Source organism: Perissodus microlepis, chromosome 11 (assembly GCF_051167445.1).
Source record: "Perissodus microlepis isolate ML-2025 ecotype Zambia chromosome 11, ASM5116744v1, whole genome shotgun sequence".
NCBI lineage: Eukaryota > Metazoa > Chordata > Actinopteri > Cichliformes > Cichlidae > Perissodus > Perissodus microlepis.
The window spans coordinates 2,309,326-2,331,335 of record NC_140471.1 but is presented as its reverse complement, the minus strand read 5'-3'; the positions used below and the strand labels follow the sequence as shown (position 1 = coordinate 2,331,335).

General features: G+C 43.5%; 1 protein-coding gene across 4 annotated transcripts; it reads left to right on the top strand.

Moving 5' to 3' along the window:
• Positions 1–471: 471 nt before the first annotated feature.
• On the top strand, positions 472–21,959 carry tcaim (T cell activation inhibitor, mitochondrial). 4 transcript variants are annotated; one of them, XM_084943358.1, is made up of 11 exons: positions 475–608; positions 921–1,090; positions 11,420–11,552; positions 11,867–12,017; positions 12,100–12,355; positions 12,747–12,869; positions 13,010–13,107; positions 18,262–18,353; positions 18,436–18,668; positions 18,739–18,870; positions 21,347–21,959. In XM_084943358.1, exons 2-11 carry the CDS (start codon positions 1,026–1,028, stop codon positions 21,570–21,572), a joined length of 1,509 nt encoding a protein of 502 aa, XP_084799484.1. In that variant the 5' UTR covers positions 475–608; positions 921–1,025; the 3' UTR covers positions 21,573–21,959. The 4 variants fall into 4 exon arrangements, with proteins under 4 accessions (XP_084799486.1, XP_084799484.1, XP_084799485.1 ...); XM_084943360.1 differs by having other exon boundaries at positions 472–1,090; positions 18,815–18,870; positions 21,347–21,501; XM_084943359.1 differs by having other exon boundaries at positions 475–1,090; positions 11,420–11,532.
• The last annotated feature ends 51 nt before the right edge of the window (positions 21,960–22,010 follow it).

The following is a 22,010-nucleotide window of genomic DNA, read 5'->3' as shown; positions in this document are numbered from 1 at the left end:
GATTGAGTGGACGACACTCGTAGCAAGAGAGCGATCCCGTCTGCCATCCTGTTATTTAATGAGGTCACTTGGATCAAGATTTGAGTGAGAGTTGAATCCCCTAGGAAAGGATCTCAAGTTGTATTATAGATATCTGACAGCTTGTGTGGTAGGCCACCACAAATATTTCATCTTCAAAGACTGGAGAAAATAAAATAAAAAACTATATGCCTAACAGTAAAATCATGCTCACTCACCTAATTACTCTGGACCTTGTTAGTATTTATTCATCAATCTTTAATCTCACAGAAATTATTCAAGTAATAATACAGTCACTTTTATATTAACCCATAATGCAAAAATACACGAACAAAACATTCACCATTCAAAGATTGCTTGGATGGTTTTCCTTTCCAAACACGTGGAGCCAGAAGAAGAAAACTCTGGATGTCAAGCTTCAACCTAACCTGACACTCCAGTCCGCCTGGTGGCGCAATAGTGCGGCTGGCTGGTACTAGGAATCGCAGAAGAAGAACACCCACAGCCGCTAACTAAAACGGTCCTACCTTAACGGCAGGGATGTTACAGGTCACTTTGTTGTCAGTAACAATTTAACAACCAACCATACTGTAAGTCGTTTATAGGATTTTGTTTGCGGCGTAGCAGCAACTCATAGCAATGCTAACTTTATGTGCTAGCCTGGCTAGCAAACTGGAACCATGTTTTGTTGCCGTCATTGATTAGAAATCCCAAAGGAAACTACAGAGACATTATAATCTGTGGTTGTTCTGTTTTCAAATGTTTGTTAATATTGGTAGAAAAACATGATAGCATGGGATTCAAAGGAGTAAATACAAATTAGAGTTAGCTAACACCGTAGAAACGTTAGGTATCTGTTTCTGTTGATTTCCTTCTGACGAACTGAAGTTACTCTGATTTAGTCCCTGCTGAGCTGTACCAGGCTGCTGCCAGATCCAGTGTAACAAACTATGGAAGTACTTTGATAAAGGACATGCAGATGGACTGACTGAAAAGGCCGTGATTACATGCGGATCTCTGGACCAGCAGCGTCAGCAATGTCTGCAATCCCCTTTCTGCGATGCACCATCAGGTAAAACTGTCCCAACACGTACGATCACTAGATTACGTGCGGGCTGGAGTATAATGACAGTTTTAAAACTGATTTTAAAAAGTCTAATATGTGCATTTTGAAGGCATATTAAGAAAAGTATCAAAATGACTGAGTTTGATTTTTGCTTTATCAACAATGGACAGAAAATGTGACAGTCTTTCCTTTGATGTGTTCCTGCGGTACAGTACGGGTCGCAGTTTACGATCGTCTCCTAACCTGCACTCCAAAGACATCAGGCTGCTAAAGGCTTTTTGGGTTCCATTTTCCTTTGTTGGGATCGACACATCTGTAATAACTTACATTTAATGCAGTCTTTAATATAATTCAGTGCAAAAATTTTGACATTAAAAGTAGGTTCTAAAATTTTATCTTGAAATTATTAACTTGCAAAGTCACATGATCATCCCGTTCACTTCCGTTTAAATATTTCATAAATCTATGAAATATGTAAATCAGCGTTATTTTTCCAAACCTTTGTGATTATTTTACATCTTGTTTAACAGCTGTAGGTCAAAGGTCTCTCTCTTAGTTTCCATCTGTCCATCGATTCTCTTCCACTTATCCTTATGGGGGGGCTACCCCAGCTACCATAGGGTGAGGCAGGGTAGCACTGGACTGATCGTCAGTCAGATACTACAGCCTTGGCTTTTGTAACTCCATACTGCTTGTTGTTTTCCACAAAGAATGATACATGTCATTTTGGCCACAGAAAAGTTCCACTTTGCCTCATTCCATTTTGTTTTGGTTTTTGCTTTAGCCCAAACATGACAGTGGTGTTTCTGCTTTGTATGATAGGGTTTTATCCTGCAGTCTGTGAATTCATGCAACAGGTTTAAGGGCAGTTAAAGACTCTACAATGTCAGATAATTCAAAGTGCTTTCATTATTATTTTTTATTATCATTATATTAGCGGAGTCATCTCAAAAGCCAGCTAAAATGAGAAGTTCACAGTTGGGACTAAACCAGCTGATATTAATTTGCAAGTTGCCGAGCTGCTTTCTGATCACTGATAGAGTTCAGCTGCTGTCTCTACTTTCCATGCACGTGTTCAGTACTTCCCCCTGTGTCATTCTCTTATTACACATGACGTACCCTGTAAGAACGCATTGTTGACAAACAGCGCACTCAAAATACATTTTTTTTATTTATATAAAGGTGACAATATCGTACTGATGTGTCACATAGAGAAGCTGGATGGGGGGTGCGAGCAGTGATGGTGACTGCTACACAGTCTGGACACAGACACACACACCAGGGCAAAACAAGCAGAATGGTGGTCACATGGTCATCTGTGGTCTCTACAGGTCGAGTAGCGCCCCCAGCATTCCCCAGCTGACTATCCCCCAGTAACATTACTGGGGGATAGTCAGCTGAAATTCTGACAGTTCATTTGTTTTGTTTTCTTTTAATATCATTCAGAACTCTTTTGCTGTCAGTGCATTATCGATCTGTCTGTCTACTCAGGTACTGCTGTCCGACTCCATGCCATTACTGTTGGATCTCTGTCTTTTGTGATTTTGTGTGACTCTGGGTGGGTCTGTCCTTTGTTAAAGACATTACTCTCTTACCCTTAGTTTGCTGTGGCAGAGAGCTATCATGTGAAGCAGGGCTTCAACAAGACATATAAATATACCAGTCAAATGCAACACTGCTATAAAAAGAGCAAGACTTCATTTTGTCGCAGGTCAAAGTGGAATGAATGTGATTGGTTGAACAGCTGTTCATGCTGTGTTATCTGTACTTCCATCAGTGTAAAAGACTCAGCAGCAGATTAGAATGAAGTATAATAACATTAATACATGTAATAAATCACCAGATTAATACACTCAGGTTCCCGTGACAATGCGGCGCACTGTTTGCTCTTCATTCAGTGATTTCAGTACAGCCGGCTGCTGCTCATAAAACATGTTCCCCCATCATATAAACACTTATTCTCTCAGCTGAGACTCGCTGCTGTTTAAAGGTTTGAGAGTAAAGGTTAGATATACAGGGAGTGCAGAATTATTAGGCAAGTTGTATTTTTGAGGAATAATGTTATTATTGAACAACAACCATGTTCTCAATGAACCCAAAAAACTCATTAATATCAAAGCTGAATGTTTTTGGAAGTAGTTTTTAGTTTGTTTTTAGTTTTAGCTATTTTAGGGGGATATCTGTGTGTGCAGGTGACTATTACTGTGCATAATTATTAGGCAACTTAACAAAAAACAAATATATACCCATTTCAATTATTTATTTTCACCAGTGAAACCAATATAACATCTCCACATTCACAAATATACATTTCTGACATTCAAAAACAAAACAAAAACAAATCAGCGACCAATATAGCCACCTTTCTTTGCAAGGACACTCAAAAGCCTGCCATCCATGGATTCTGTCAGTGTTTTGATCTGTTCACCATCAACATTGCGTGCAGCAGCAACCACAGCCTCCCAGACACTGTTCAGAGAGGTGTACTGTTTTCCCTCCTTGTAAATCTCACATTTGATGATGGACCACAGGTTCTCAATGGGGTTCAGATCAGGTGAACAAGGAGGCCATGTCATTAGTTTTTCTTCTTTTATACCCTTTCTTGCCAGCCACGCTGTGGAGTACTTGGACGCGTGTGATGGAGCATTGTCCTGCATGAAAATCATGTTTTTCTTGAAGGATGCAGACTTCTTCCTGTACCACTGCTTGAAGAAGGTGTCTTCCAGAAACTGGCAGTAGGACTGGGAGTTGAGCTTGACTCCATCCTCAACCCGAAAAGGCCCCACAAGCTCATCTTTGATGATACCAGCCCAAACCAGTACTCCACCTCCACCTTGCTGGCGTCTGAGTCGGACTGGAGCTCTCTGCCTTTACCAATCCAGCCACGGGCCCATCCATCTGGCCCATCAAGACTCACTCTCATTTCATCAGTCCATAAAACCTTAGAAAAACCAGTCTTGAGATATTTCTTGGCCCAGTCTTGACGTTTCAGCTTGTGTGTCTTGTTCAGTGGTGGTCGTCTTTCAGCCTTTCTTACCTTGGCCATGTCTCTGAGTATTGCACACCTTGTGCTTTTGGGCACTCCAGTGATGTTGCAGCTCTGAAATATGGCCAAACTGGTGGCAAGTGGCATCTTGGCAGCTGCACGCTTGACTTTTCTCAGTTCATGGGCAGTTATTTTGCGCCTTGGTTTTTCCACACGCTTCTTGCGACCCTGTTGACTATTTTGAATGAAACGCTTGATTGTTCGATGATCACGCTTCAGAAGCTTTGCAATTTTGAGACTGCTGCATCCCTCTGCAAGATATCTCACTATTTTTGACTTTTCTGAGCCTGTCAAGTCCTTCTTTTGACCCATTTTGCCAAAGGAAAGGACGTTGCCTAATAATTATGCACACCTGATATAGGGTGTTGATGTCATTAGACCACACCCCTTCTCATTACAGCGATGCACATCACCTAATATGCTTAATTGGTAGTAGGCTTTCGAGCCTATACAGCTTGGAGTAAGACAACATGCATGAAGAGGATGATGTGGACAAAATACTCATTTGCCTAATAATTCTGCACTCCCTGTAAAAATATCAAACATGGGCTCAGTCTGTGTTTGATATGAGGTCAGCAGTTACAGTGTCTGTGTCCTGTTTCAAGACCATAAATGTACAATTGTTTTTAGCCAACATGAAAAATATAAAGTTGTGTCTATGACTTTGTTACTGATGCCGAGCAGGGAAACAAAGACTTTAGAGGCAGACGCGTTATTTTCATCATCAGCACGTTTCAGTTTGTTTCACAGTTTTTCAGCAGTGCTGGAACTAACCGCACGGCTGATAAATGTCTGTCGTTTAGCTTCAAAGAGACATGAGGGGTACTTCCCAAAGTCTCACCTGCGTCGATCCCGCTGCGCAGTGTCCGTGGTTACCATGGTTACTGGATAAGCTGCTGATAAATTAAACAGCTGTCACTGTGTTTATGTTTTCATTACAACTGTCTGACTTGGTTAACTGAAGTAAACCTGGATAACTTCTAGTTTAGGAGTATGTGTGTGTCCTCGGAAATCTGGACTCGTGCGGACTTTCCAAGGACAAACAAGAAAGAACTGTACACCACTACACTGAAATAAATAGACTATTACTAAAATACACGTGCTATATCATAAACTATGATATAAATCTGGAGGTGCTTTTAACATGTGTAGTTATAAAGGACAACTTCCTGCCTTTAGTCTTATTGATGAGCAGCATTAGTTTTCTTCTAATGTCCAGAAGTCTGCATCATGTGTTTCATAGTTTCTAACAAGCCTTTAAAGTTAAACGTAACATGACTGAAACACCAACATCTGCTTACTGAACAAAAACCCCACACAAGTCAGATGTTAATGTGATTTTATTTTTATTTTAGTAAACTCTACAAAAAACAAAAATTGTAACAGACAGCTGGTGCTTAGAATACAGTTGATTAAATATAAATATTATTAACACAGGAGAATTCACCTGTTAGCCCGAATGTTTAACTGACTTACTTTATAAGTGAGCGTGTGGAGGAGAGCCTGTTTGTGTCAGATGACAGGTGGTTCACCGGACCGACGAGCTGGAGTCAGAAACTGATGTGGAAAAGCATGGAAACTTCAGAGAGATGCCACACTTTTTGGAGACCTTTTTTCCCCCTCATGTCATCTCACTTACTGGATTCCCTCATTTTAGAAGTGAGGAAATGTGAAGCCCAAATGTAAATGAAGAAGACTGTAATGTGGAGGTGGGGGTTCCCTCTTGCGGACATGCTGATAGATGTCAGGATTTTTGATCATGTTTTGAAACACAGTTATGTTTGTGGTGTGATGTGTAGTAAGCTGTTAGGTTGTAAATTAGAATAGTGCTGAACGCATTTTGTGAACATTTGCTTTGCCGGCTGATTGCGTGCCTCGGTGCAGCCGGTCTGTCAAGGAAAAGTTGTAGTGTTGGACTCCAGATTGTTGGTCCCGTGATTCAAAAAGGCTCTTTTCCACACAGTCCTCATTCAAATATTGCAGCTAACAGGGTGATTTTCCCGCCTCAGTGCAGCTAGCCAAACAGTAAGTAAGTTTTACACTGGTGGATTTTAACTTAGGTGTCTCAAATATTACATTTTAGTTCAAATTCAAGGTATTTATTTCTATGTCATGTTACTTTAGTACCTGTGTGACCGTCTCACAGACAAATATTAATATACTGTGACCACTAAAACTGTCTGAAAACTTTAGTTAGTTATATTTAAGGGCAGTATCCCAGAGTGACAGCTAAAAATAAATTAAAAAGACGCGATCCTTGTGTAGGTTTGTGGTCTAAGGAGCCTGGAAAGAAAAACATCTGGACTACTTTAAGTGTCCTTGAAGACGTTTAATGGTCGACAGTCCCACATTTGTCCTCAAAAGGGTTGTGGACCACCTATTGGCTGTTAGGCTGGGAAAATTGTGCAATATAATTTTCTTAAGATGTTAAAGATATCAGAGCATTGAACAGGCTGGTGTTTTGTGAAGAGGCTCTAACAGGAGAGAGATGATAGAGACACATGAAGTCCTTATAAAATAGGGCTGCTCAATTAATCGAATTTTCATCTCGATTACGATCTGGGCTTTCAATGATCATTAAAAATGACCGAGCCGATTATTAGCCCCTCCCTCGTGCTTTACTCTCGCGCTGCTCCGTGTGGCAAATCGAGTGCACCTCTCCGCATTTCGAACACGTGTCACAACAATTAAGAGCAGCGGTCTCCAACCTTTTTTGCGCCACGGACCGGTTTATGCCCGACAATATTTTCATGGACCAGCCTTTAAGGTGTCGCGGATAAATACAACAAAATAAAACTAGTACCGGTACAGAAAAAAAAGAAGATTTATTCATAACACACGTGAAAAGACCCAGGAAAACAGAGTAAATGATAAAAACGATAACAAAATAACACTGAAAACCGATAAAAACCCTGAAAACTATACATTTCACACCTGAGCCTCAACTCTCGCGGCCCGGTACCAAACGACTCACGGACCGATGCCGGTCCGAGGCCCGGGGGTTGGGAACCGCTGATTAAGAGGACCCGAGGGAAGCTCGGAAAGCTAAGCAGAAGTTATTTGGAGAGGAGAGTGACTGCCGTTGGTTGAAAAGAGAGGTAAAAACAACTTCAGTGGTGTGGAAACATTATGGGTTCGCGGAGTCAGACGTGGATCAAGTAGACATAGTGTGTAAACTTTGCTACGGTGTCGTAGCTGCACCACAGAGCAACACTGCAAAGTTCACTAAACATAGATGTTTACATTTTTCATTTATTTCTTATATTGCAAACATTTGCACTGTTATCAGTATTTGCACACTATTTTATATTATTTTTTGACAATCTTTAAAGTTATTCAATACATTGTTATTGTTAAATAAATATCGTCAAATAATCGAGATCTCAATTTCAGTGAAAATAATCGTGATTATCATTTTTGCCATAATCGAGCAGCCCTATTATAAAACACAGTTGAACTTTATGAATGGACAGCTTTTCACAGGTCTTTGGACTTTTTATTTAAAGGGACTGCATAGTTTTTTACTGAAACTGACACAATCCCACTTTGATTTGACTCGGAGTACTGACAGTGGACTCTGGACTTTGTAGACTGGTGTCAGCAGAACCACCTGCTGATCAATGCCGTGAAAACCAAGGAGTTGGTGGTGGATTTCCGGAGACGCAGACCCACCACACTGACACCGGTGAACATCCAGGGAGTGGACATTGAGATAGTGGACTCTTATAGGTACCTGGGTGTTCACCTGAATAATAAACTGGACTGGAACCACAACACTGATGCTCTTTACAGGAAGGGTCAGAGCAGACTCTACCTGCTGAGGCGGCTGAGGTCATTTGGAGTACAGGGAGCGCTTTTAAAGACCTTCTATGACTCTGTGGAGGCATCCGTCATTTTTTTACAGTGTTATATGTTGGAGCAGCAGTTTATCGGCAGCTGAGAGGAAGAGGTTGGATAACCACATCAGGAAGGCCAGCTCTGTTCTGGGATGCACCCTGGACCCAGTGCAGGTGGTGGGAGACAGAAGGACTCTGGCCAAAATAACATCTCTGATGGACAGAGTCTCCCAGCCCATGCATGTAAATGTTGCTGAACTGCAGAGCTCCTTCAGTGACAGACTGCTGCATCCTCGATGCATGAAGGAGCGTTTCCGCAGGTCCTTCCTCCCTGCAGCTGTCAGACTGTACAATAAGAACTGCTCCCAACAAACATAGATGTTTACATCAGTGCTGTAACTTTCACTATTTTATCAACTGATTCACACTATAACATGGGTTTGCCTCTTATCTGTATCCATCCATCCATTTTCTTCCGCTTATCGGGGGCCAGGTCGCGGGGGCAGCAGCCCAAGCAGAGAAGCCCAGACCTCCCTCTCCCCAGCCACCTCCTCCAGCTTGTCCGGGGGAACACCAAGGCGTTCCCAGGCCAGCCGAGAGATATAATCTCTCCGGCGTGTCCTGGGTCTGCCCCGGGGCCTCCTCCCGGTGGGACATGCCCGGAACACCTCACCCAGGAGGCGCCCAGGGGGCATCCTTGTCAGATGCCCGAACCACCTCAACTGGCTCCTTTCGATGTGGAGGAGCAGCGGCTCTACTCTGAGCCCCTCCCGAATGGCCGAACTTCTCACCCTATCTCTAAGGGAGAGGCCAGCCACCCTTCGGAGGAAGCTCATTTCCGCCACTTGTATTTGCGATCTCGTTCTTTCGGTCACTACCCACAGCTCGTGACCATAGGTGAGGGTAGTGGCGTAGATCGACCGGGAAATTGAGAGCTTCGCTTTTACACTCAGCTCTCTCTTCACCACAACAGACTGGTACAGTGTCCGCATCACTGCAGCTGCACCAATCCGTCTGTTGATCTCCCGCTCCCTTCTCCCATCACTCGTGAACAAGACCCTGAGATACTTGAACTCCTGCACTCGAGGCAGGAACTTGTTCCTGACCAGGAGTGGGCACTCCACCCTTTTCCGGCTGAGGACCATGGCCTCAGATTTGGAGGTGCTGATTCTCATTCCCACCGCTTCACACTCGGCTGCGAACCGTTCCAAGGCTAGCTGGAGGCCATCACCTGATGAAGCCAACAGAACCACATCATCTGCGAAAAGCAGAGATGAGATCCTGAGACCATCCACGTGAAAGCCTTCTGTCACTTGGCTACGCCTAGAAATTCTGTCCATAAAAATTATGAACAGAATCGGTGACAAAGGGCAATCCTGGTGGAGCCCATCACCCACCAGGAACGAGTCCGAATTATTGCCAGCTATGTGGACCAAGCTCTTGCAACAGTTGTATAAGGACTGAATGGCCCGTAGCAATGGGCCAGACACCCCATACTCCCGGAGCACCCCCCACAGGACCCCCCGAGGGACACGGTCGAATGCCTTCTCCAAGTCCACAAAACGCATGTAGACTGGTTGGACAAACTCCCATGCGCCCTCGAGTATCCTCGAGAGGATAAAGAGCTGGTCCAGTGTTCCACGACCAGGATGAAAAACGCATTGTTCCTCCTGTATGAGGTTCGACTAACGGACGGATTCTCCTCTCCAGCACCCTGGCATAGACTTTCCCAGGGAGGATGAGGAGTGTGATTCCCCTGTAGTTGTGGAACACACCCTCCGGTCTCCCTTTCTTAAAGATGGGGACCACCACCCCGGTCTGCCAGTCCAGGGGCACTGCCCCTGATGTCCACGCAACATTGTAGAGACGTGTCAACCAAGACAGCCCTACAACATCCAGAGCCTTCAGGAACTCAGGGCGAACCTTGTCCACCCCAGGGCCTCTGCCACCAAGGAGTTGTTTAATTGCCTCAGTGACCTCACCCTCAGAGATTGGCGGGTCATCTCCTTCGTCCCCAGACTCTGCTTCCGCCACGGAAGACGTGCCAGTGGGATTGAGGAGGTCCTTGAAGTATTCCTTCCACCGCCCGACAATTTTCTCAGTCAGCAGCACTCCACCCGCACTATACACAGTGCAGGTAGAGCACCACTTTCCCCGCCTGACGGTTTGCCAGAATCTCTTTGAGGCAGTCCGAAAGTCTTTTTCCATGGCCTCTCCGAACTCCTCCCACACCCGAGTTTTTGCTTCTGCCACCGCCCACGCCGCGTTCCGCTTGGCCTGTCGGTACCTGTCAGCTGCCTCGGGAGTCCCACAGGCTAACCAAGCCAGATAGGACTCCTTCAGCCTGGTGGCTCCCTTCACCTTTGGTGTCCACCATTTGGTTCGGGGATTACCACCACGACAGGCACCAACCACCTTGCGTCCGCAGCTCAGTGCAGCAGCTTCGGCAATGGAGATACTGAACATGGTCCACTCGGACAAATGCCCCCAGTCTCCCTCGGAATGCCGTTGAAGCTCTGCCGGAGGTGTGAGTTGAAGATCTCGCAGACCGGGGGCTCTGCTAGACGTTCCCAGCACACCCTCACTGTACGTTTGGGCGCGTCAGGTCTGTCCAGTGTCCTCCCTCGCCACCTGATCCAAATCACCACCAACTCATATTTAATTTTATTTAATTCAATAACGGTACAGTACTCTGTTTTTGGTAACTATTGTCCATGATGTAAATATGTAAGAAAATGTTTCTGTTCGGTGTCCTGTTTGTCTGTATATGTGTTTTTATTGCTGCTGTTACAACCAAATTTCCCCTTGTGAGACAATTAAAGGATTATTCTATTCTGTTCTTATTAAAACAATTCTTAACTAAATATATTCTGGATAAAACAAAAGTATCAAAGTTGTCTGTGGTTCCCTTTATTTTTCCGTCCTCGCCTATCACATCCTGTCCTGCAGGATAAACATCAGTGAGTCTTTGTGTGACTCTCTGTATGCAGCTGTTAAAGTTTGTGTTGGAGATACTCGTTTCCTGTATTTGCAGAGGTATCTAGAAATAGTTTTAAACGTTCCCACCAGTCCCAGTCTGTTCTCGTCCCATTCTTCATCTCCCAGCTGATGCTGGTTCCTCTTCCTCCTCCTCTTCTTCACACACTGCTGAATTTGTCCTGGTGTGTCATTATGGGTGGAAAACCTCTGCCGTGTCACGCTGTGGATTTCTCAGTCTCTCCTGACTCTGGACACGTTGAAAAAGAAATCAGCCACGGCAGATAATAACAATAGCAGAAAACTCTGAGTTTTTTTCTTGTGTGGACAGTGAAAGTGGATGACAGTATATACTCAGTTTGAACAAAAAGCCCATTGTTGCAGGCAGCTGGAGTTATGCCTATGTCAGCTTTGGAGAGCAGGGTTCAATGATGTAAAATAGTCTCTTTTCTGTAATGTCTGTCCTTTTCTCTGCAGGCTGCAGTGGAAGCATTTTGCCACACATGCTGTGCAACAGAGAGCTCTGTCAGGGGCAGAGGCTGTAAATGCTCTCAGGCCCTTTTATTTTGCAGTCCACCCAGACTTCTTCGGTAAATATCCCAAAGAACGGGTAGGTCTCATATCTGTCATGACATAAATCCAAATATGTGTTATTGGAAACATGTGATCGTAAAGTAACAGTTCGAAAACTTACTGTCAGGTTTACATGTGCGTGACGCCTTATAGGCACAACAAAGAAGAGGCAATCCATAGTGTACAGAATACTTGTCATCTATGTGCTCTGGAAACTGTATACAATATAAAGTAATATGATGTGATATAAAATAATATTTAATGATAATAATCTGTGCACATACAACACTGTGTCAGACGTTTGTTGGGATGAGCTGCCATGATGTAAGTTCTGGTACCTCTGTGTTACAGGAGGTGAATGAAAACTCGCTAAAGAGGCTGAATGGCTATCTGGAAAACTTGCAGAAGCCCGGCTCACGTTCAGTTCAACCCACGAAGCTCACCTTTTATATAAGGAACACAAAGTACAGCAGTAAGGTGCAGCCAGAACTCATCAGCTCAGGTGCATTTCTTTTAAAATGCTCAAAGTACCAGTGAGGTTTTTTGGGGGTTTTAACATAAAATTGCTCCTGTTTGCTTCTCAGGCTTCCGCTCCGTAAGTTTTACTTTGCACACAAATGATGTTTTGAGCACAGTGATGGATGTTTTGACGAGCTGCAGCCTGCCTGTGGAGCACATGAAGGGACTAACGGCGAGTAAAGCAGCAAGTAAAAGTCCCACTGAGACGGGGGAGCCTTTCTACAGAACCATCAAATGGGATAAAAGCTATTACACCTTCACTGGCTTCAAAGACCCCGAGCAGGAGCTGCAGCAGGCCCAGAGAGCCGAGCCTACGCTCAGGTAGGCTCGGCTCTCTGGTTGTGGTTGTCTCATCTCAACTGTAGGAAAGTGTTTAAACCTTCTAAACTCAAACACTGCTGTTTGTGATCAGTCACGGAGACACAGTGCTGTGTTTGCTGTGGATTTTATTTCTATTCAGTAAATAGCAATAGGGCATGCTAATGCTAATGTGTGCATACATGGTCACTTATATTTAAATGTAATAATGTGAAAGTACTTTATTTATAGTTCACACAGTTCTAGAGAGGGAGACGTCAGAATAATGTGACATATATAACAACATAAATACGTTTTGCCAAGATGGTGATGACAGATTTTCATAACTACAGCAATTATATTTAATGACTTGTACATGATTTAAAGGGAAAATCCTCTTGATCTTTTTTGCCAGTGTGTGGTTGAGAAACAACGAACCTGAAGCCTCAAAGAAACACAATGCGAGTCTTCCTCGGAGAGAAGAACTGAAGAGACTGAAGAGGGAGCTGTGTCGCAGATTTAATCTGACTGATATCAGGTACAGCCGTCTTTACTGTTTCAGAGGTTGCCCTGTCTGCTGTTCCTGAGGGCACAGAGGTCTTTATTCTGTGCACTGAACTGTAAGAAACTGTGTACATGTTACTGTTACTGAATGATGAGATCAGCTGTGTGGTGCAGATGGCAGCGCAGCTGGGGAGTCTCCCACAGGTACTGTCAGCTTCAAAGTCTGAGCCGCCTGTCTCACCAGAACCCCGAGGCTCTGATCAACCTGCAAGGTAAATAATCTCACTGAGAGATTACAAGCAAGCTGTGTTCACTAGTAATACACACAGTAGCACAGATCTCTGAACTGTTGTCTGTCCATCAGGTAAAAAGGTTCATGGCTTTTACCACCGTCAGTCCTGTGTCACGTACCTGTTATGTGTGATACAGTTCTTCACTCCAACACAGTCGATTTTTAATTAAGCCGTCAAAATGTGACTGAAATGGAGACTTTCAGCTTCACTTCAAGGGTTTAATAAAAGTACTGCATTCATTGTTGTAGGAATACCAGCCATCGTTATCTGTAGCACCTCCTGAAGCTCGAAAGTAATTGGACAAACTTACATAAGTATGATAAGGTTTGTTTCAGTACCTGGATAAAACATGATTTACTCTGTTTTCTTCTTTGAGATGCCTTAGGGCTCACAGGGTGCTATGATGATAGAATCTGATACAGATAACAAAGACAATACTTAAAACCATTTTAAATACCATGGAGGAAATAGATTAAGAGGCTTATTTTATTTTATTTTTTCAAAGATTTAAACAGTACAAAAAATAACCTTGATAGCTAAATTAGTTTTAAGTTTTCTGATGTGCAAAAAATACAGCAACAAAACAGCAAAGTCTACAAAAGACAAACAATTTAAAATGTTCTTATGTAGTGCAAAAACCCCCAAATACAACAGTGTGTTTAGGCTGAGTACCGATGACTTGGTACCATTGTTTCTGTTATTGCTGTGTATTTTTTCCTTTTTCCTTTTTTCTCTGTAGTGTTTTCAAATGTACAGTAGATTTCATTTATAAAGGTAACACACTGTGATCAAGGATCATATCACTGTAAATTAAATCTCTAAGTATTATCTTCTTTAAATACACAGACACACATACAATGATCAGGCGTAACATTTATGACCGTCTGCTAACAGCCCATCAAGGCCTGCGTGTGTGTGACCAACATGTTAGCAACAGATGCTTTAAGTACTGTAAATTATGAAGTCGGGCCTTAATGTATCTGACTTGTGTGCAGCACAGATGCTCGATTGGAATGAGCATCTGTGTATCTATCTATCTATCTACCTATCTATCTAGATCGATAGATCGATAGTCGGTTTTTATCTGAAAAGGCAACCCTACCCATATGGAAAAGAAATAGAAAAAACTTCTAAAAGACTTGAATCAGATGTGGCCTACTTCATATAGTGAATCATAGAAGGCTTATATGATTTACTCATGAAAGTGGCCACTTTCTCATCACTTTCATATATTGTTTTAGTAAGTATCCAAAACATACAGGTTTCATTTATATAATTTTTCTAGTGATTTTCACTCTTGTATGCTTTTCACACAAGACAGATACAAACTTTCTAAGATGTGTAGATCTTTTCCATGTGGGTAGCTAGCAACAATAAATGTTTTAGAAGCATCATGAGATTTCCTGTGGCTTTAACAGCCATGCCCATTGTTAAAGCGTTTAAGCTAGCTGCCACACATCATTGTACAGAGTTGATCAGACCCTTCATGAGTGACAGCTTACAGGTGCTGATCCTGTTGGACCTGCTGGAGGGATCCTGTGCTGTGATTGGCTCTTATAATTTGGCTAGGTTGGTCAGACAGAGATGAGGTATAAACAGGAAGTGCAGTGTCCATTTACTTTTGAACCTTTGAAAGTGGGCGACCATAGATAAAAATTGCTGTAATTACAAAATATTTATATTAACCATTAATATTAAACCTTTACATAAACCAAGCCTTTAAATTGAAGCTGAAAGTCTACACTTACGTGATATTTTGATTTGATTTGATTTAAAATATAATTTGGTTGTGTACAGAGGCAAAAGGACAACAACTGTGTAACTCTCCGTACATGTATGTAGTGCCGTGGAAATACCCTCAAAATCTTGAGATCCCTTAACCACAGGTAGAAAAAGCACAGCAGTGTTTTCCATATTCTCTATGGTCTCTAACAGGTTCAGTTGATTCTAGCTATTGTGATGTACCCCACTGTTAGTGTCTCTGACCAAACAGACCCCTACAGGCTGTACAACAGCAGCCTTGGACCCATTGTTAGACCCTACGCTGGTGCAGTGGTTCTGGGTTCCCCCTGGTGCACAACAGGTCTCGGCCTCAGTGGTGAGAGTACGACACCACGTGCAGGAACTCAGTGATGTCCCGGTCCACATCTAGGAGGAGATCCACAGGACATCTCATTAGGAGCATGCCCTGACATTCAGGCATGCCTACAAGAACATAAGGGGGCAAAATTGGACTAACCTTCCACCACATTGATTTTGAAGGTGTCTTTGAATTCAGCCTTCTGTAAGCAGCTCTCCTCGAAATCTGTGCACTTGGTAACTGACTGGGTTAAATGTAGTGGCTCTGAAAATTAGGCCCCAAGGATCTGTTAATTTCTAAGAGTAGTAACCTATAAGAACCCTTTGAGTGATATTATAATAATATGCAGGTTTTTACTGGTTTTTACAGGTTTTACGAATGAAACGTTTCTCCCACTGAAAACATCCAGATGAACAGAGTCAAATACGTGAATTATCTAAATTACCTACTGTGAGCTAAGGCGGAGAAAACGGGCACATCGAGGGCTGAAGTGGACTCTGTGTCACGTTGATAATAATCGTCTACCAGGAAAGCAGCATCTCACTTTGTTCTCAGTTTTCTTCCTGCTCTTCCTGGGCGTCACACCTTTTGAGATGGCGTCTGGCCTCCCCCGTTGTGACATTGAATCAGCTGATCGTCAAGCCCCCCCCGTCACCATACTTCACCATACTTCACCATGGTTTAAAACAAAATTGAAACTTTAAAAGGACTTCATTACATTTTCTTCTATTCTACGTTGTAGCTCAGAAGCTAGGGCAGGCTCGAAGGTTGGCGGTTCGATACCTGGCTGTTCCCATCTGTTACCTGGCTGTTGATCCCAAGTTGCTCTCTGGTGCATCCATCACAGTATGAATGTGTGTGAATGATTTTCTTTTTTCCAATGTGTTTTCTTTCTGTGTGAATGGGTGACTGACAGAAGTTGTATCAAGTGCTTTAGGTTTCCAAATAAAATAGCAAAGCTCTATATAAGAACCATTTTACTTTAACCTTATTTATCATTGATTCCATCATACATTAAATCAAACATGTTATACTTCATGCTTCATTCAGTTAATGCTGCTTTACTTCAGCAGTGTTTATCGTTACCTCACTCACATGAACTTTGGACTGGAGATCATTCACATGAGCGAAATAAATTGAACACACAGAGTCATGACATTTAGTTTTGATTCCAACATGACCTCGTTTTAACTCACTACATTAGAACACTTTTCCTCACTTCTTCTTTTTATAACGCTGTGTTGGACCACCTCACCTAGGAGGTATCTGAGGTGGCTGAACCACCTCGACAGGCTCCATCTGCAGGAACAGCGACTCTTAGGCTGCGTTCACACTGCAGGTCTTGATGCTCAATTCAGATTTTTTGATCAAATCCGATTTTTTTTGTCTGCTTGTTCACACGACAAATAAAATGTGACAGCAAACGCGCTCTAGTGTGAACGCTCAAAGCGCCGCATGCGCAAAAGACGTCACACACGACGCGCTCTGTTTAGACCCAGAGCAACAGTATTGTCTGACTGATGGCCTTAATATAAAGACTTCAGACTTCACGTTTCCCAATTTTGCTTTAAGTTATTTTGTTATTTACATAATAATGTAAATAACCTAATAATGATCCTTCTTGCTGTTTTAGAGGAGCGGTGCTTCAAAGGATAGCTGCAGATTATACAGTACAAATAAAATGTTCACGTTTCTCCAACGTTGTCTTCCCAACAGTTTCACTGACATCTACACTGGATGGACAGGAAGCGTTCGCGATGTCTTCTCCGGCGCTGATAATTGGCGTCTGTCTTGTGTCAGTGACGTAAAAGACGGATTTAATGCGACATGACCATCAAACAGCAGTCGCTTTCTAAAACATCGGATTCAGGACCACATACGAAAGTGACCCAGATCGGATTTGAAAATATGGGATTTGATGCGCTTTCGCCTGCAGTGTGAACGTAGCCTCTCCAATGAGTGAGCTCCTCCCTCTGTCTGGAAGGCACAGCCCAGCCACTCTTCAAAGGAGACTCATTTCTGACACTTATATCTTATATCAGCCTCGTTCTTTTAGAGCTTGTGACCGACGCTAGGAACTGTCTGTCAGTCTTGTGTTCCACTCATCCCTAACTCGGGAACAAGTTCCCCAACCTGAAGGGGAACAATTCAGGGGTTTCTTGGCTGGGCACATCTAGGAATAGCGACATGGTTCCCTCCTCCTGTGGGCTCACCATCCACAGGAGGGCCGTAGGGGTTTGGTGCTTACTTGATTGGGTGGCAGGCAGAGGACCTGGCCCTCCAGTCCACGGCCTCCAAAACTGGCTTGTGGTTTGTTAATCACTATATAACTTGTTTTAAAATGATACATGTTAGAGTCAGAGATTCTCTGAGGTTAGTGGCTTCTTAGTGTGTCACTCCCCCCTCGCATCCTCACACACACACACACACACACACAGCCGCCAAGGCCATCTTTGCCCGAACAGGCCACTCTGTACGAAGTCTCAGTGAGGTCCTTTTTATCAGAATCATGTCATAGATTATATTTTCGTATTAGTTGTAATGGTCAAACGTATAACTGATTATATTCTGATCAGTTTCTAAGCAGTTAAGCATGATTAACTTTGACCACAATCACATTTATATTATGATTCTGTGTTGAGCAAATACAACTTAACCATAACGATGGGCTGGAGACACGTTTCTTATCTTTCACATCCTGATCTGCCAGGGTCGAATCATCCTCAAACTGCGTTACTCATTCAGCATATCAGTAAGACTCTGATTAATAGTTTTGGTTATTAGAGATGATTTACGGTATTAAAGAACATGTAAACTCTTGTTTTAGCACGATTATTTCAATCAAACACTGTTTTCACCAAACAAAGCCACGTCCTCCATCAGCGTGAGGTTTTCATATCGACCTCTGATGTGTTTTCAGACACTGATCAGTTTCATATCTTAGAGACCTGTTTCTGTGGAAAGAGTGGGTATCTCATCATTTTGGGAGCATTGCCACTGCGTCCAAGTGTAGATGTGTAGAACAGTTTTAACGCACTCCGTCTTCTTACCAGGACATACGGTTGTGTTTGCCGACCAGTCAGGGATGAATGCCTCTGGACACGTCATGCTGGGAACCATGGATGTTCATCATCAGTGGACAAAAGTAATGCAGCTGTGGCTCTCCTGCTGGCATGTATAGTCTCTGTGCTGCCTTTTGTTTTCTGACCCCTGCTGTGTGCCTCCAGCTTTTTGAGCAGCTGCCCGGTTATCACAGCCTGCAGCAACAGACACACTGGCTGAAGGAGAGGATCAGCCTCCTCCTGGGTGGAACCCAAGTGGTGCACATGGACAGACTGGGACCAGTTCAGCCCATAGCTGAGCACTACAGTTCCCTAAACACCTTCCACAAACATCTAATGTCCCACCACCTTCGTCTGCACCCCAGGAGTCTGCAGGGCCTCACCATGTTGCTGGAAAAGTACGAAACCCTTTTAACCACTGACCATCACAAGCACGTGCAGTTTACTTAATGTTTGTGTCTCTTCCAGTGACCGCTCTAACCCCAGTCTTCATGAGATGGGACACTTCATTATTCCCATCAAATGTGATCTTCCTACACTACAGGTCTTCCTTCAGAACCATGCCCCTGAAGCCCGACGGCGCATCCAACGCAAAAACCAGTGAGTGTGACGTAGTCTGTCTGTTTGCATGCTTTTATTTGCAGCTGTTTTTCTTTGGGGGTGGGTGGGAGGGGTCTTTTTATATTTTATATCATATTTAGTATTTTTCCTCTCTGGCAAGATGCTAGCATGTTTGCAGAAACAATTTCAAAGACTTTGTCAAGCAACAATCATAAATGATTTTGCTCCTGCCAGCAGTAATAAGATTTACAGGTGGAACTCCATGAAGGCCGATTTATGGGGCAGCACGTACCCAGCAGTGAGGCTGCCTCTGTGATAGAAACCCCCCCACACGCCTACATCCATGACTGCTTTATACAATGTGACCACCACACCTACAACTGCCCAAGTTTAACTAGACTGTGTTGATTGAAATTACTAGTTTCTATTTTTAGTATACTCAGTCACTGTGACATGCTTAATCAATCAGAATCAGAATACTTTATTAATCCCGACGGGAATTATGTGGGTGCAGTTGCTCCAGTAAAGTAACATTAACAAAAACCAACTAGACTATTTATCAACACAATATGTTAAGATCAGAGGAATAGCACAATATATACAAGTCACCAAGTAATAAATATCAAGGACTAACAGAGGTGATTAGGAATAAATATCAAGAATATTGATGAGAGTATTAGAGTAGAAAAGAGTGTGTGTAAAAAGGGTGTAACTATTGCAGTGTTCACAGTGTGTTGGATGGAGGAGTTGTACGGGGAGATGGCCACGGGCAGGAATGATTTCCTGTGTCGTTCAGTGGTGCATCATGGGTAATCTCAGTCTCTCACTGAGCGTGCTCGTTTGACTAGCCAGTACGTCATGCAGTGGGTGGGAGGTGTTATCCATGATTGTCTTTATCTTGGACAACATCCGCCTCTCTGACACCACCCTAAGAGAGTCCAGCTCCGTCCCTGCAGCATTACTGGCCTTGTGATCAGTTTGTCGAGTCTGTTGGCATCTGCGACCCTCAGCCTGCTCCCCCAGCATGCAACAGCATAGAGGATCGCACTGGCCACAACAGGCTCATAGAAAATCCTGATCATTGTTCGGCAGATGTTGAAGGACCTCAGCCGCCTCAGAAAATGGAGTCGACTCTGGCCCTTCATGTAAAGTGCTGTGGTGTTTTAATGCAGTCCAGTTTATTGTCTATGTGCACTCTGAGGTATTTATAGTCCTCCACAATGTCCACACTGACCCCCTGGATTGAAACAGGGGTCAAGTGTTTCCTGGTCTTCCTGAAGTCCACGATCAGTTCCTTGGTCTTTGCCACGTTGAGCTGCAGATGATTCTGCTCACACCACGTGACAAAGGAGTCGACCACAGCCCGGTACTCTGTCTCATCATCCCTGCTGATGCATCCAACCACCGCAGAGTCATCAGGAAACTTCTGAAGATGGAGGTCTCTGTGCAGTGGCTGAAGTCTGTGGTGTAGAGGGTGAAGAGGAAGGGGGAGAGGACGGTCCCCTGTGGTGCCCCTGTGTTGCTGATTACCTTGTCAGACACACAATGTTGAAGACGCACATATTGTGGTCTTCCTGTCAGGTACTCAACAATCCAGGACACCAGAGAATGAATATGTGACGGCAGTGGTCAGTCACAGTTAACTGCTGAAGCAGCTCTAGCAGAGTTCATTATAGGAACTCAATCATGGTAACACTAATACAAACGAATACAACAACACGAGGACAAAAGATACTTAGGCTGCGTTCACACTGCAGGCGAAAGCGCATCAAATCCGATTTTTTTGACCCTGTGCGACCCATATCCCATCATGGTCTGACAGTGTGAACAGAACAAATCCCATATTTTCAAATCCGATCTGGGTCACTTTCGTATGTGGTCCTGAATCCGATGTTTTAGAAAGCGACTGCTGTTTGATGGTCAGGTTGCATTGAATCCGTCTTTTACGTCACCGACACAAGACAGACGCCAAATATCAGCGCCGGAGAAGACATCGCGAACGCTTCCTGTCCATCCGGTGAAACTGCTGGGAAGACAACGTTGGAGAAACGTGAACATTTTATTTGTATAATCTGCAGATTCTGACAGAAATCTGCAGCTATCCTTTGAAGCACCGCTCCTCTAAAACAGCAATGAGGATCATTATTAGGTTATTTACATTATTATGTAAATAACAAAATAACTTAAAGCAAAAATTGGGAAACGTGAAGTCCGAAGTCTTTATATTAAGGCCATCAGTCAGACAATACTGTTGGTCTGGGTCTAAACAGAGCGCGTTGTGTGTGACGTCTTTTGCACATGCGGCGCTTTGAGCGTTCACACTAGAGCGCGTTTGCTGTCGCATTTTATTTGTCGTGTGAACGAGCAGACAAAAAAATCGGATTTGATCAAAAAATCTGAATTGAGCATTAAGACCTGCAGTGTGAACGCAGCCTAAGAGTTTTGATATCTGGTGCTTATTAAGAATCCTGTTTGTTCTGTATATTGACTTTGTCACTTGCCTGTTTGTGTGCAGACTGCAGGCAGAGGAGGAGGCTGTGGTGAAGCTGTGTCTTGAGACTCTGTCTCTGAGGAGCTTGTCTAAGGAGCCCAGTGTCAGCCCTGCCCAGATGATTCAATGCTGTGAAAGACTGTTGGAGCAGCGCTCCCCCCACATGCAAGGCCTCCAGATCTGTGTTTCTCACTTCTACTCTGTCATGCAAGATGGAGACCTGTGTGTCCCCTGGGACTGGAAGAGCTGACCTCCAGATTTACACATTTTTGTCGGTCCATGTGTGACAACTACTTTTAGACATTGATACTGTTCAGCAGAAAATAAGCACATTTACCAGGACATCACACAGACGTTTTTCTGCAAATGCTTTCTAAGGAAATGTTTAGAGAACTTTAAGAGCACAAGTGAAGGATACCTGTACAGCCTGCAATGTTCACATGCGACCGGGCTACACTTCAAAGTGATGTGTGACAAACGTATGACTTGTAGTGTAGACGTGGCTTAAAGCACAGAATTGTCAAAGTTGTAACTATTTATTGCAATGAGTATGAAAAGTGATTTTTCACTTTGTAGAAATGTAAAGTCAGTGTGAAAAACGTTTCACAGGAGTCCAATAAAAACCTCTGTATATCCACCCTGCTTTTAAGAAGGTGCTGCTAATCCAACGCGTCACTCATCAGCAAGT

Coding starts and splice junctions, on each gene's coding strand:
- tcaim (XM_084943358.1), top strand. CDS start 1,026: ATGCGGATCTCTGGACCAGCAGCGTCAGCAATGTCTGCAATCCCCTTT. Junction 1,091..11,419: donor TTTCTGCGATGCACCATCAG/GTAAAACTGTCC, acceptor TTTTCTCTGCAG/GCTGCAGTGGAAGCATTTTG. Junction 12,356..12,746: donor AGAGCCGAGCCTACGCTCAG/GTAGGCTCGGCT, acceptor CTTTTTTGCCAG/TGTGTGGTTGAGAAACAACG.